The 15,243-nt window shown below is 44.7% G+C and overlaps 1 protein-coding gene across 5 annotated transcripts in view; it reads right to left on the minus strand.

The window, feature by feature from the left end:
• The window catches only part of LOC310674182 (uncharacterized protein), a 276,582-nt gene that overhangs the window by 155,418 nt on the left and 105,921 nt on the right, over window positions 1–15,243 (minus strand). For 2 of the 5 annotated variants that reach the window (XM_083433186.1, XM_083433185.1), the window contains exon 2: window positions 8,325–8,498. The exons of the other annotated variants lie outside the window; for them this stretch is intronic. In XM_083433186.1, the coding sequence (XP_083289312.1) occupies window positions 8,325–8,399 (75 nt within the window). In that variant the 5' untranslated portion in view covers window positions 8,400–8,498. The remainder of the gene's footprint in view (window positions 1–8,324; window positions 8,499–15,243) is intronic. 5 annotated transcript variants of the gene reach the window in all.

Genomic DNA, 15,243 nt, shown 5'->3' on the forward strand with positions numbered 1-15,243 from the left:
GAGCACACGCATTTCATGCAGAAGATTGCAGGATCAGACCTTGGTATCTCCAGATTAAAAGAATTGGGTATGGGACTTATGTTCACATGTGGTGGAGGTGTAAATATGTACATTGTGGGGGGCAAACAGTGTTTCAGGAGATAACAGAAATCACTGGGTTAAAGCTGACCGAAAGTCCAGAGGTAGCATAATTATCAATTTATGATGGGGTGGAAGGTTCGCAGGCTATGAAGGACTTGCTCACAAATTTATTGACAGTTGCATGAATTACAATAGCTAGGAAATGGAAGGGGCAAGCAGAATATAAAATGGAAGCATGGCATAACGAGGTGTGGGATTTGGCTATTAATGATAAATTAACATGTGCTATTAAGCTAAGACGGGGGATGTGCAGGAGAAATTATTCTGAGGAGATATGGAAGGTGTTTGTGGAATTTGTGCTGTTAAAACGGAAAGGGGTTAAACCATCGCAAGAAGTGTTGAAATTTTGGGAGGTTGGATAGTTACAATAGAATGGTAGCACTTTTAGTGTGATGTAGTGGTTAAGAGCGGTGGACTCGTAATCTGGTGAACCGGGTTCGCATCCCCGCTCCTCCACATGCAGCTGCTGGGTGACCTTGGGCCAGTCACACTTCTCTGAAGTCTCTCAGCCCCACTCACCTCACAGAGTGTTTGTTGTGAGGGAGGAAGGGAAAGGAGAATGTTAACCGCTTTGAGACTCCTTCGGGTAGTGATAAAGTGGGATATCAAATCCAAACTCTTCTTCTACTTTATTTATTTATTTATTTATTTATTATTACTTTTTCGAAATACTTTAAATAAATAAATAAGTCAGCCAGCCAGCCAGCAGGTAATGAGGAAAGGCTCTCTGCCAGAGACCCTGGTCATCCACTGCTAGTCTGAGTAGGCAGCTGGGGAAATGGTGTGACCCACAGAAGGTTCCTATGTCTATCTCTATTTGTGAGGGCGGGCATAGTAACAGGTGTGCTCACACAGCAGTTATTAAGGGGATCCGGTGACTATCCCCACACACCAAACCTGTCTGGCGCAAGAGGGCTTAGCTGTTTTCCTGCCCATCCACAACACTGACAGGTGTGATGGAGAGCTCACCTCCAAAGGTCTGCTTATCACTTTTTCCTGTTGCAGCATGGGAAATGACCAAGGACATAAGGAAAGGGTGCTTCCACCATTTCTTTTTCTGTGCTGGTATCATCCGTGGCACCTGCTGCTACCTTCCTCCAGCCCCCACTGCTGGAGCACCTATGTCTACAGGATGATGGGCAAGCTTTTCCCAACTTGGAGATGCAATGGTGGGGAACGCTGCATCTGTTGATTTCTGGCTTGTAGCTCAGAAACAGGATAAACTTTGCCTGCGGCAAGAGCAACTTTGTCCCTGGAGAGTTTGGTGTGCAGCCTCAAATCTTACCGGCACCTGAGTGCAAATACAGTCAAACCTTGGTTCCCGAACGGCTTAGTTGACGAACAAATCGGCTCCCAAATGCCGAAAACCCAGAAGTAAGTGTTGTGGTTTTTGAACGTTTTTCGGAAACCGAATGTCCGATGTAGCTTCCGCTTGAGTGCAGGAAGCTCTTGCAGCCAACTGGAAACCTCACCTTGGTTTTTGAACTGTTTTGGGAGTCGAACAGACTTCTGGAACGGATTAAGTTCAAGAACCAAGGTTCCACTGCACTTACACAGAGGGTGTGTACATATACCACCGGTTTAGGAAGCAGTGTATGCACAGCGTTAAATGCAACCCATATCAATACTGTTTTTTCTTATGAAATGTTGTGTTTGGCGTGCTTTACCCCAAACCAACTTAAATCTGAATTGAGGGAAAGAATGGCCTAGCTGCATTTTGAGCCACTGATGTGCACACAGCCCTGGCAAAAGCGAATTCAGCAGTTTAATTATGCGCTGAACAGAAGAAGTAGTATTTTTCACTCTATAAGACGCACCAGACCACAAGACGCACCTAGTTTTTGGAGGAGGAAAACACGAAAAAAATTATTCTGAATCTCAGAAGCCAGAACAGCAAGAGGGATCGCTGCGCAGTGAAAGCAGCAATCCCTCTTGCTGTTCTGGCTTCTGGGATAGCTGCACAGCCTGCATTCGCTCCATAAGACGCACACACATTCCCCCTTACTTTTTAGGAGGGAAAAAGTGAGTCTTATAGAGCAAAAAATACAGTACTTTCTTTTGCCTGTTCTGAATCTTCCAACATTCATCTCCATTGGATGGCCCCAGGTTCAACTGTTATGGGGGAAGGAAAACTCTTTAGCCACCTTATTCAACAATGTGAATAACCTTAGACACCTCTACCATGCCTGAGAATCCCAGCCTGAGATAGCAACATGAAGCGGAGATGTTGGAAAAGGATGTCCCCTGGGCTAACAAATTTCTAGGCACCTTTTGCTCAGCACGTCAAGTTCACAAAGGCCTGTACATAAACGTCACGAACCAAGCCAGCTTCAAAAACATTTTGAGATTTGTTCTAATGATGAACGAAACCACTTTCCTCCTTTCTTCTCTCCTCACCGCCAGCCCTCCCTAGGACAGAGAAGGGAAAGGGATGGGTTTTTTTTTGGGGGGGGGGGACTTTGCTAACGGAAAAATACATTTTAGAGGGATCCTTGCCAGGCAACCATATGCACATCTGCTCTTAACGGGTTTCAGCTGAAACTACTGAAAATATACATGGGTCTATTTATATGGAACAGCTTGTATACATGATAAGATTACAATTTGGAGGATAACAATGGGCTTAACTATGGAAAAAGTAAGCCTTTTAAAACTCCTTTTCCACACATGCCCGTAACATTTTACCACATATGTTGTTGAGGGGGACCAAAATTTGTTGAGAATTAAGGAAATCTCTGCATTTCTAGATTAGTGGCAAACAAATTCAAGATGTTCCTTCCAGCATCTTTCTGCCAGCACTTAACTCCTTATTTACTGTAGGATTCCTAGGGAGCGACAACTTCCATCGGTCTGAGGTGACCATGAAGGAAATGGGTCAAAACCAACCGAATTCGTATTTCAAAAATGTCTGCGCAGCCTTGTTCTACAGTCAGCATAGATCCCACAGACATTAAGCTGAAACTCTTGGCTCCATAGAGGTGGGGAAACTTTTACAGCATGAGGGCCATGTTCCCTTCTGATTAGCCTTCCAAGGGCCACAGGAAAATGGTGGGCGGGGCCAAAGGCAAAAGTGAGCACAGCAATGCATGCAAATTTTATCTTTGTACAGCAGGCTTGTTTCCACATACCCCTCCCTATCCTCCATTATGACAAGCAAGAGTTCAGGGACACGTTCCAGTCAGGCAAAAACTCTTGGGGTACAATGGAGGGTCAGTTTCAGAGGTCTGGAGGGAAACATTCGGTTCCTGGGTCTGAGGCTCCATGTCACTAAACAAGTGTGCTAGTTGTAAAAAAGGTAAAGGTAAAGGACCCCTGGACAGTTAAGTCCAGTCAAAGGCGACTATGGGGTTGCGGCACTCATATCGCTTTCAGGCTGAGGGAGCCGGCGTTTGTCCACAGACAGCTTTCCGGGTCATGTGGCCAGCATGACTAAGCCACTTCTGGCACAACAGAACACCTTGACAGAAACCAGAGTGCACGGAAACGCTGTTTACCTTCCTGCCACAGCAGTACTTATTTATCTACTTGCACTGGCGTGCTTTCGAACTGCTAGGTTGGCAGGAGCTGGGACAGAGCAATGGGAGCTCACTCCATTGCAGGGATTCAATTGGCAAGCCCAAGAGGCTCAGTGGTTTAGACCACAGCGCCTGTCCACACAGTTACTCAAGAACAACAGTGGCATACTGGAGACTCTTCACATACCCTCCAACATTTCTCTGATGAAAATAGGCATGTCCTATTCCATTATCAACAATTATCCATAATTATTATTTAAACCCCAACCATCTAACTGCATTGCCCCAGCCACTCTGGGCAGCTTCCAACATATATAAAAGCATAATAAAACACTGAACATTAAAAACAAAAACATCCCTACACACGACTGCCTTCAGATGTCTTCTAAAAGTTGTATACTTTCTTATCTCCTTGGCTCAGGGCTCACATAACTCCATACCCTCCAACATTTCTCTGGTGAAAATAGGAACACCCTAAGGAAAAGAGGGACTTTCCGGGATCAAATCAGAAGCTGAGACAGCTTCTGCAAATCCAGGACTGTCCCTGGAAAAAAGGAGGACACTTAGAGGGTCTGCAGGTGCAATCCAGATGGTGACTTGCTATGTAGCATGACAGCCACTACATGAAGCTGTTGCCGTGTGTGCGCACGCGCATGCATATGGATTATGCGGGGAAATTGTTGCTTGCTACAGCCATGTGGTATTCAGAATTCTGGAATACACACAGTGACTATAGAGGTTGCCAAGGCACTGGCATTTTGGTCAACGAACAGGATTGCACCCACAGATTTGGGGACAGGACGTTAACAAAATGAGGATGGCCTCATTTAACAATAAGGACTGACACCTACATTAAGAGGTTCATTTACTTGTCGTATGTACCAGTTGTAAATCTCTAAGTGGCTTACAAGTAGAAATTAAAACCATACACTGCACATGTAATAAAACATAAACTCGAAATCTAATACGGAATCAAACCAGAGCGAATCTGCCAACAGAGAATGACATCAGAATAAACGCTCTCTAAGAGGAGGACTAAAAGACTGAAAACCCTGGCAAAAGAACTCACTCCCTGCGGATGTTTGCCACATTTCTTCAATTCTTTCTTACATTTAAATCTCATCTTTCCTCAAGGAGTTCAAGGTGACGTACAAGGTTCTCCCCTCCCCATTTTACCTCACAACGCCCAAGTGAGGCTGAGAGCAAGTCACCCAAGCGAGGAATTTCACCTGGGTCTCTTCAACCGCAGTCATATTCTACTACTACAATGCACGACCTATTTATCTCAGGTGTACCATGCTTCACAATATTTACCCCACAGCACTTCACCATATAATTTGAAACAAAATGGTAAGAAAATATACAATTAGCTAATTAAAGGTATTAAGACAAACCATATAATTTGCACAGCTCCCAAATTAAAACAGCAGCAAAATCCAGCACGGCAGCAACTTCAGTTACAGTGTTTGGAACTATGTATGTAACACGCTATTTGAAAGTGCAAACTATTAAAATGTCTGAAAGTATATTAAAAAGTCTTAACCTGAAGCCTGAAGGATAATGCCATGAGCACCAAGTGAGTCTCCCTTAGATCTCTCCTTTAGCCTCACTTGCATGATATCTGATGGTTCACTTTTACCAATTTGATAAGGCACATAAGTTTTGTGTCAAAAAGACTGCCTGAATAACATGACTATCATTCATTCCCCAACACCTGTACTTCCTAATAAAATAAATTCAGCCTGGCATTTTGCACATATTGGGTTGTATCCAAAGGAGAGCTAAGTGACTTGTTCCATTAGTGCAAGGATTTCTGCTTGCGCAACAAAACTCCTTTCCCCCTCTCCTCTCCAACCTGCTCTAAGGGTTCCCTCAATGCTCTGGAGCAGATTTCAGGAGGGTGCAGGTTGTGGGTGGGTAGGAGGATAGGAAGAAACAGATCTATTGCACAAGTGGAACTTCTTGTGCTGCTGCAACATGTCGAGGCAATGGGAATTATCCTGCTAAGAATCCTTGCACCTATCATGTAAAGAATGCCAGTATTACTATCCCAATTTTTCAGATGACAAGAGGCTATGGCAGAGCCACATGTTGCTTCCAGGTGAGCTGTTTACTGAGCATTCCTTCTGATTTGTTTGCAAAAGGGGTTATATGACATTGCATCGAGGAATTGTTATCCCAGAGCTTCCAGTGTGCTTTCCCATCACTTTCCTTATCTGAAAACATTCTGTTTGTCTGGGGCAGAAGCAGGTTTGTTGCATTGGAATGCCAAGTCAACTTTAATTGAGCAACCTCAATTTGCTGGTACCCCTCAGGCAGCAAAATATCTTGGGCCAACCCTCAACACTACAGATTAAAAAGAAAGTTACTCAAATCTGTTCAGAAAGTGGCAAGGTTAGGATAACTTTAACAAAGAATGCTTTGCACCCTCCCGCAGTTATGAATCCCGGGGTTCTTTCGGAAATGCCAAGACGGCTACAGAGCTGCTATGCCCTCATGTTTTCTTTTGATAGTCCTCTCTGAAACTGTGGGTTAATATCATGTCCTCTGTTCCTACACAAAACTTGGCACGGCAGAATTCAAATGCGCCACATGAAGTGGAGGTATTAAAATTGTGCTATCAGAGACAATAAAGTGAAATTGCCATCCAACAAATGCTTTAAGGAGGTCTGACATAACCAGAGCAGATTTTTCATTTCCAAATACACCCTGCTGCGGATCTTCACCTGTCTTATTAAATCATAAAGTCCCTTTTTAATAAGTGACCCAGTGGAAAACAATAGTGAATGACAAGTTTCATTAGATTTGGATTTTTCCCCCCTCCAGATGCAAGCGGAGGGTAGAAAGTGCACATGATTTGTTTTCTTTTCAGCGCTATTTGTGTGTGTGTGTTCCCCCCCTCACCCTGCAAATTTGGTTACATTGGTTTTTAAAGGAAAAACAGAAATTGGTTTTATGTTAAGTCCCAACCACATGTAATTATAGAATAGCTCTGCATAGCTGGAGACAAGACAAAAGGCTTTGCTTATTTTTCAGAGAGTTGAAGGCAAGTTTAGAGAGGGATCGCCGTCCTTGATGTGAACACCAATTCTAAGTTTACCTCTGGTAAAGAGGCGCTGCAGGTTTTTCTGCGGTTTCAAAATCCTGCCAAACCTACTTTATCAGAGGTGGCAGTGGGACAAAAAAAAAGGTGGTTCTGTCGCAGGAATGGATGCTTCTCTCAAACCACGTTAAACTTTCTCCAGTGCTATCCATCCAGCAATTGTCCTAATGTCTTTGCACAGAACGCTTTCAAGAAATGTGTGCTGCGATGGGTGAATGGGGAGAAAGGGGGAATGATTAAAAAGCCGTTATAATAAGGAAAGACTGGGGAAAGTAGGTCAAAAAGTACTGATAGCATTTTTATTGTCTCTCAAGGCACTAAGTAACTGCGTGCCCGTGGGAACGGTGCCCTCGGAACTGGCGAACTGTAGCTCGCCAGATTTCTACAGCTTGTTCGGCAGACGCTGTCCTTCCGGTGGCAGAGTTATTAGTGCTGAAAGGAAGCAGTAGTGGGGTCATCTCGCCCATCTCGTTGCATCACGGCATGATTTATTTCATTATCCTTAAGCCATCCCTGATAGATGGTGCATGTCAAGTTGAGATGGTGATGTCACAACCTCCTCATGTTTCCTGTTCCGTTTCGCTAACCATTCTAATAACTACGGTGGTCTCTCTCTCTCTCTCCCCCGCTACACGGCAGCGTCAGCTGTTGCCGCTTGCCGCATTCATTGTTGAGTTTGGTGCTGCCTTTGTGAGCAAATAACTGCTTTTATTAGAAGCCACCCATACTTTATTTGTGGAGGAGATCTCAATCTTTTTGTCTAGACTTAATGGGTGACTTAACTGGAGCTCTGCCATAGATTTCAGCGGAGGGAGACTTCCCCCTGTTTTGATGCCGCAGACGGTGAATAAAGGATCCACCGACTGGCAACTGGAGTCTCTGGGTGAGGACCTCCAGGCCATTGTTTATAGACCCAGGCAGGATAAGAAGGAAATGGGCCAGATCCTGTACCCATCCCCCAGTCCAATTAGATTGAATTGATGTGATTTCTTACAGCAGCCTTCCTCAACTAGGTGCCCTCCAAATGCTTTGGCCTACAACTCTCATAAACCCCGACTGTTGGTGATGCTGGTTGGGGCTGATGGGAGATGAAGTCCAACATCATTTGGAGAGCACTAGGTTGGGGAAGGTTCCGTTTCCCTCCCACAGTGTGAATTAGTTTTTGTAAAAGCAGCAACAACCTGACCTGATGTCACAAAACAGCTAGCTCAAAGGGATGCCCTTGCAAGACATGGGCTGCTTTTTACATCAGCATAGAGTCGGTAGAGGACGAGGATCAAGAGAATATGCTAAGGGTGGCCAAATTCTGTGCGACTGCCATAAAACTTAGGGAACAAGCTGTACTACCAAAATGATTAAGGTTCTAAATGATAATGTTAGGTTATATTTTAGTGATCAGTATTTAATATATTTTTTTAACTGCCGCTATATCTGAATTGTCTCTGTTATACCCAATTGCAATTCAATGTATTCCTGTTGTGCTTTATGGTTTTCCTGATATTCTAAGTGACCCGGAACGGGTCTGTGAGCGTAATAATAAAATTCTAATCAGCATAGAGTCTAACCATGTGTTTTGCCCTCTCTTCTTCCTCTTGATGTGAATTGCAGCAAATTGCATGCGGTGACATCACCAAGTGCATGCGGTGACATCATCGTTCTGTGTTGATGGGAGCAGGAGTGTTGGTTGCTGCTGCTGGAAGGGGCTTGGGGCAATGGTTGCTCCCCTCGTCGACCCTTCCCTTGGAAAGAAGAAGAAGAAGAAGAAGAAGAAGAAGAAGAAGAAGAAGAAGGGTCTCATCAGTATTCATGAAAAAACGAGAAAACGTAGAAAATCATGCAAGTGTAGGATTAATACTTCAACCATATCAAACATTAAAATATCTGAATTGGTAAGGAAGAAACTGTAATGCATGCTTTAGCTGAGATTCCTGCACTGCATGGGGTAGGACTTGATGACCCTCAGGGTGCCTTCCAATTCTACAATTCTAGACACACACACACACCAAGCATCACCCTCCTCCTTCTCATGGCGATCAATTACAATTCTTTCCCTCTTCAATACGAAATGAAGGAGGATATGACCTTCCTCCTCGGAGACTGACAGCATCTCCCTGGAGATTTCTGTGGCTAGACAAAACAGAGCGGGGAGTTGTAATTTGGCCCCAGGCCAGAAGTCCGTACAACCCCCCCCCCTCCAATTTTATTTCATAATGGTTCAGCCAGGAAAACATAGGAAGCTGCCTTATACTAAGTCAGCCCACTGGTCCATCAAGCTCAGTACTGTCCATGGAGAGGCCATGGACCGTCTGTATGCAAAGAAGATGTTCTACTACCGAGCTATGACTGGAAGGCCTGGCAATCCCATCCAAGGCATGTTTGCTTGCAGCTAAGTCCCCAATGCCTCTTTCTTCCACTAAGGGTTCATATTGGGAACGCAACCTAAGTCTTTCGGGTTGTAGGTAGCCATTGGTTCCATGAGCTTTCCATCTACCTGAGCAGATTTTAAGGGACGGCCGGCCGGGCAGGGGGTGGGGAGAGACAGGGAGAGAAATAGGATTCGCACAATCTCTTCCTTCGCAATTTACTGCCTCGACTCTGACATTTACAGCATTATTGCCTTCGGTTTACAAGTTGAATATTTACACAAATGGATTTAGGTCAAGACGAAGGGCAGGCTTTAAATGTCCCGTAACCGTTTGCATTCTGAGCACGTTCCCCACCGTGGCAGATCTCCCGATTAACCCCCCAAATGCCAGCATCTGCCGTATCGCTGGAGGCATAATTACGCAGGGCCCTAATCCATAACGTTGCTCCTTGCATATATACCATTGCGTGCCGTCAGTCTCCCACAGAGTTAACAAGGAAAGGGCCTAACCATAGCCATGGGAGGATATATATATTTAACATACAATAAGCAAAGCAAGCAAAATTAAAGAGAGGTAATTATATGGAGCAAACGGCCTTCCTTCTCAAAGGATAGCAGGATGTGCATAAATCCGAACCCTACAAGCCGCGTTTTGAAACATTCGTGCGGCTAAGAATAGGGTGGCCGCTTTCTTCTCTGCTTCTGCACCTTTAACAGCTGACTTCGGCTGAAGTTATTCCTGGCATGGGGGAAAGAAAGCTTCACCTGTCTCCACATAACAGGCAGCTGCTGAAGACACAGGAGCGAGGCGATGAAAAAGTATATGGCGGCATTAGCTCAGTTGGTAGAGCACAAAACTCTTAACCTCAAGTTCGTGGGTTTGAGCCTCATGTTGGGTGAATGATAGCTGTATTGCAGGGGGTTGGTCTAGATGATCCTTGTGGTCCCTTCCAACGTGACAACTCTATGGCTCTATGGTTAGCCACATGCCCCTCCATTCCCCACACAGCCTCTACCTCTTGTCCTTATTTCAAAAGTCAGTCCACAGTCACTTGTAAGATGGATCAGACCAAAGACCCAAATAAATCCAGCTTTCTGCTGTCAGGATTTATCTAAATGACAATGGGAAGCAAGACATGGGCGCAATAGTTCTCTCCCGTTACTTCTGCACCTGGCATATTGCCTCTGATCCTGCACGAGGACATGAGAATTAGCAACCTAGCCATCGGTAGCCTTAATAATCTATGAATTTGCACAATTTCCTTTTGCAGCCATTCAAGATGATGTACATCTTGTAGCCTCTGTGAAGAAGCACTTCTTTTTATCAGTACTAAATCCCCAACTCTTCAGCTTCATTGAATGGCTCCAGGTTCTAATAGTATTCTTTTCTTTTCTTTTCTTTTCTTTTCTTTTCTTTTCTTTCTGTTGAATATATAGAAACATAGAATTGTAGAGTTGGAAGGGACCCCAAAATTCATCCAGTCCAACCCCCTGCAATGCAGGAATCTTTTGCCCAATGCGGAGCCCAGACCCACGACCGTGAGATTAATACTATTATCACTATTGTTATTATTTGTTGAATTTGTAAACCACCCTTCATCCAAAGATTTCAGGGTGTTTCACAACATAAAACTACAAAGTGAAAACACAAAATACATAATAAAATAAAAACAGACAAACAAACCAAAAATCTCCCCCCTTCCACAGACATATTTTAAAAAAACATAGAATGTTAATCAGCTGAATGCCTGGTTGAAGAAAAACATATTGATGCTTTTGAATTCTGGTGCTGGAGGAGACTCTTGAGAGTCCCATGGACTGCAAGAAGATCAAACGTATCCATTCTTAAGGAAATCAGCCCTGCGTGCTCACTGGAAGGACAGATCCTGAAGCTGAGACTCCAATACTTTGGCCACCTCATGAGAAGAGAAGACTCCCTGGAAAAGACCCTGATGTTGGGTAAGATGGAGGGCACAAGGAGAAGGGGACGACAGAGGGAGAGATGGTTGGATAGTGTTCTCGAAGCTACCAGCATGAGTTTGACCAAACTGCGGGAGGCAGTGGAAGACAGGAGTGCCTGGTGTGCTCTGGTCCATGGGGTCACGAAGAGTCGGACACAACTAAACGACTAAACAACAAAAAGATACGTGAGCCTCCTTGGGGAGAGCATTCCACAAACGGGGAGTCACCACAGAAAAGACCCATTCTCATGTTACCACCCTCCGAACCTCTCGCTGGGGGGAGGCACACAAAGAAGGGCCTCTGATTATAATTGCGGGGTCCAGGTAGGTTCATAGGGAGAGAGGTGGTCCTTGAGGCATTGCGTTTTATAGGTCAAAACCATCACTTTGAATTGGGCCCAGAAACTAATCGGCAGCCAGTGCAGTTGGGCCAGGATCAGCGTAATGCACTCGGACCATCTTGTTCCGGTGAGCGACCTGGCTGCCAAATTCTGCACCGGCTGAAGTTCCCAAACCATCTTCAAAGCCAGCCCCACGTATAACGCATTGCAGTAATCTATGAGAGTTCAAGCCAGGAAACAGTAACCATCTTCAACACTCTCATCCTTCTTTCTATGTCCACTAATACTGTGGTACCTCGGGTTACAGACGCTTCAGGTTACAGATGCTTCAGGTTACAGACTCCGCTAACCCAGAAATAGTACCTTGGGTTAAGAACTTTGCTTCAGGATGAGAACAGAAATTGCGAGATGGCCGCTCAGCGGCAGAAGGCCCCATTAGCTAAAGTGGTCCCTCAGATTAAGAACAGTTTCAGGTTAAGAACGGACCTCCAGAACGAATTAAGTTCTTAACCCGAGGTACCAATGTAATGCCTTGCTACATGATCCAAGGAATCTCTGGTTCTAGTATTGTAAAGATAGGGAGAAAAAGTTCTCTCTTATCTACTCGATCTCAGGAATACTTTCGCGCACCTCAAATCACGTCCCAGCTCCCCTCTCCTCTTTGCTCCCCGCCACCCCCCACAACAGCCCCCGAAGATCTCGCTCAATAACTGCGGGTTGAGCTGCCGCAAGTTGGGCTCATGCTAAAACCATCACGCGGTCTCTCCAACACATGCGGAACTCTTCACAGATCTGTGTGACCGACATTCCCATCCTGCCAGCTGGAGCGAGTTCACTGGCCTTAGCTGCACACTTTGCTTCCACTGTACAAAGCAGACAGCATTTTTTCCTCGAGTCTTCCAGTTCCCCACACGCTATATCCTGGCCGGGAGCCTATGTCAGTACACAGCAACTCCATTCAGATAACACAGAGGCCAGGATAGCACACAGGCCGCTCCAGGCACAAGACACCGCTAAGCTCCCCGAATGTTGTAAAACGGGTCAGATTAGGATAAAGCAAACACACAGTGATGATGTTAACCAGCCATTGCTTTGGCCACTTGCCAGGTGACACCTAGTTTATTTCTGCATTAAAAGGTGCTCTGCCAACTTTGGAACTGGTTCTGCTTTGCAGTAATTGAAGTAGTATAAAGCAACATTCTTCTTGTTGATACAGACGTGATCTGTATTGTTTTCAATAATTGAAACACATGGTTCGTATCAACAGTGTAGCTTGTGGTTGATGCGTTTCGGGCGGGGGGGGTGGCAGGGAGGAAGAGATCACAAAGTTTATTCAGCTTACACAGATCTGAGTATTCTCTTCTGAGTTCCAGTTCTCGGAGAGTCTTAGCAATTTCATCTCACTCAGCAGAAAGTATCCGGACCGTGCCAAATGGGACACTCTGCAGATTACAGCGTCCAAATGGGACACTTTTTAGATTAAAGGGTCCAAAACTACGGTTCCTTGATGAGTTTTAAGTTTCTCCGATTTGTCCTTTTAAGGATTAAGTGCTAAGAGGGGAGAGGGGATTAAAAATAGCCATCCATGTAAAATGAAAATGAACTTGTTTCAGATCCACCCCACCCAAGAACAAGGGTTATGTATTCAGGTTGCCTCCATGCATTGATCATTGAAGTCTGAACTTCTAAGCTAATGTGCAGGTAGACCAGGGTGCATTTGCTATTATCACCATTCAGATGGGACAGGCAAAGCAACGGCTTTGCAGAGTGTTGATGGAGGTGTGACAAAAAGGCACCACTATCATTTCTGGTAAACAGATATTGCAGATTATGTAGTGTTTCAAAAGTCAGAAAGACCCATTTGAGTTGAGAAAGCAGTAAGGTGTTTTTTTTTAAAAAAAATGTGTGCATAGGTAAAAACAATAATACCTGACTCATCTTACTTTCAGTTACTGACCTGGTTTGTTCATAACACTCTAAACAAACCACTATCTGTAGCCATGGTTGGTTACACCAGGGTTACCTGGTGGAGATAAACCATGGGTTTGGATTTGCATGTAACCCCGATTCAAACCATAGCTTAGCTCGGAGCAACCCAGCAGCAGGGGCAAAACTAGAGGAACTGTAAAAGTGGACACAACCTTCTCTGTGCTAAGCCACAGTTTGGCTTATGCAGGGTTGCCATATTTCAAAAAGTAAAAACCAGGACACCCTGGCTGTTGAACTTATTTTTAGGAAGATCCCAAAACTGTTGAGCTTTGCGGGACTTGTGCTCAGCTAACCAGACCTCCAGTACCCCTCTTCCATGCAGCCCCGTGATGCCAATGAGTGGAGATGATGACTCACTTGCAGGCTGGTCATTGTAGAGTAAGTTTTCTCAGAAACAGGGAGTTTTCTTGGTAAGCTACATCCAGCTTGTTTGCCTCATGTTGCCTACTGTTTAATCTTGCCCTCCCCTTCTTTTGTGGTCTCCTCTGAGCTTCACAGAACGAGGCTGCTTTCAGATGACCTGTTTACTGAGCACTCAATAATCCTGATTTGTTTGCACATAGTTTGTGAGGAAGTTATACAATGCTATTTATCAAACACTTGTTCTAGTGTGTTGGGAGGGTTACACATCATTGCATCAAGCCATAGTTATCTCACGCTTTCCAGAACATTTTCCTATCACTTTCCTTACCACAAAAAATTGAATTTTGCCAGGTTGGGGAGAGTGAGTTTATTGCACCTGAGTACCTAATTCACTAACTGTGCAACCTGAATTTGGCAGTATGTGACTGAACCCTACTTGCAAAATTGCCTGCCGCTCCCCCCCCCCCCGAAAACCCGCTATCTACTGCTGAATCCATGGATAACTCGATTGCTGTTTGAACTGATTCAGCAGTAACAGCGGGACAAAAAAAGAGAGAAAAGCTCGTTCAGATATGGACATGTGTCTGGAAAACAGGGTGCAAAAGGATGAGCCCACGAAGCAGGTTGTTCACATATTGCTCCCCTTCCCCGAGTTTATTGGCTTCTTCACAGAAAAGATAAATAATCTGGATTAAATGTGGGAGAGGGAAGAAATGGAGCCTGGCATTTTGAGGCCAGCAACCTCATGTGGACGCTGCAAAAAAAGAAAAAGAAAACACCTTTGCTTGCATAAAGAGCAGCCGTCCCACAAGAAACACCCAACTGGAACGCCATGTGTGTAATGTGGTTTTCCTGCTGTGGAACAGGTGCACAAAATAAAAGACTTGGTGACCTAAAGGGGGAAAAGAACGGGGCTTTTCATGTCTGATGTGCGACTGGTTTCAATTGCTTTCTTCACAGGATATAAAATTTTATGGGTGCTACTTACTTGTTTCGTTGTTTTGCTTTAATATTGTGTTTTATTCTTCTTGTGTTTCTAGTAAGTCACCCCTCCCCGGGGGGGAAATATGTTATTGGGTGGCCTATATAAACACAGTGAACAAGCAAACCATGCTCCTTAAGAATTACAGATATTAATAGCACTGGCCCAAACAATTACACTAAATTTTGTCATCAACGTGCGGCATTCTAGAACAGCACCCCAAATCTCGACCTGGTTAATGACAGGGCCTGCCCTGCATATTAAAAGGGATTAACAACATCATACATACTCCTGCCAATGATATACAGAACAGAGAAGTGAACTAGCCCCTGCTCAGAGGACTTGCAATTTACACCACTGGACCTACAGTCTCCATGTATATGTACACAGAGGTTGGATGTCCATGGATGCTTGAGTTGGGATTCATGCATTGCAATTCTATGATTCTGTGAGGTGCGTGTTGCCTTTGAATCCAGAGGTAGC

This window comes from Podarcis tiliguerta, assembly GCF_965153285.1.
Source record: "Podarcis tiliguerta genome assembly, chromosome: 3".
In the NCBI taxonomy this organism is placed as follows: Eukaryota; Metazoa; Chordata; class Lepidosauria; order Squamata; family Lacertidae; genus Podarcis; species Podarcis tiliguerta.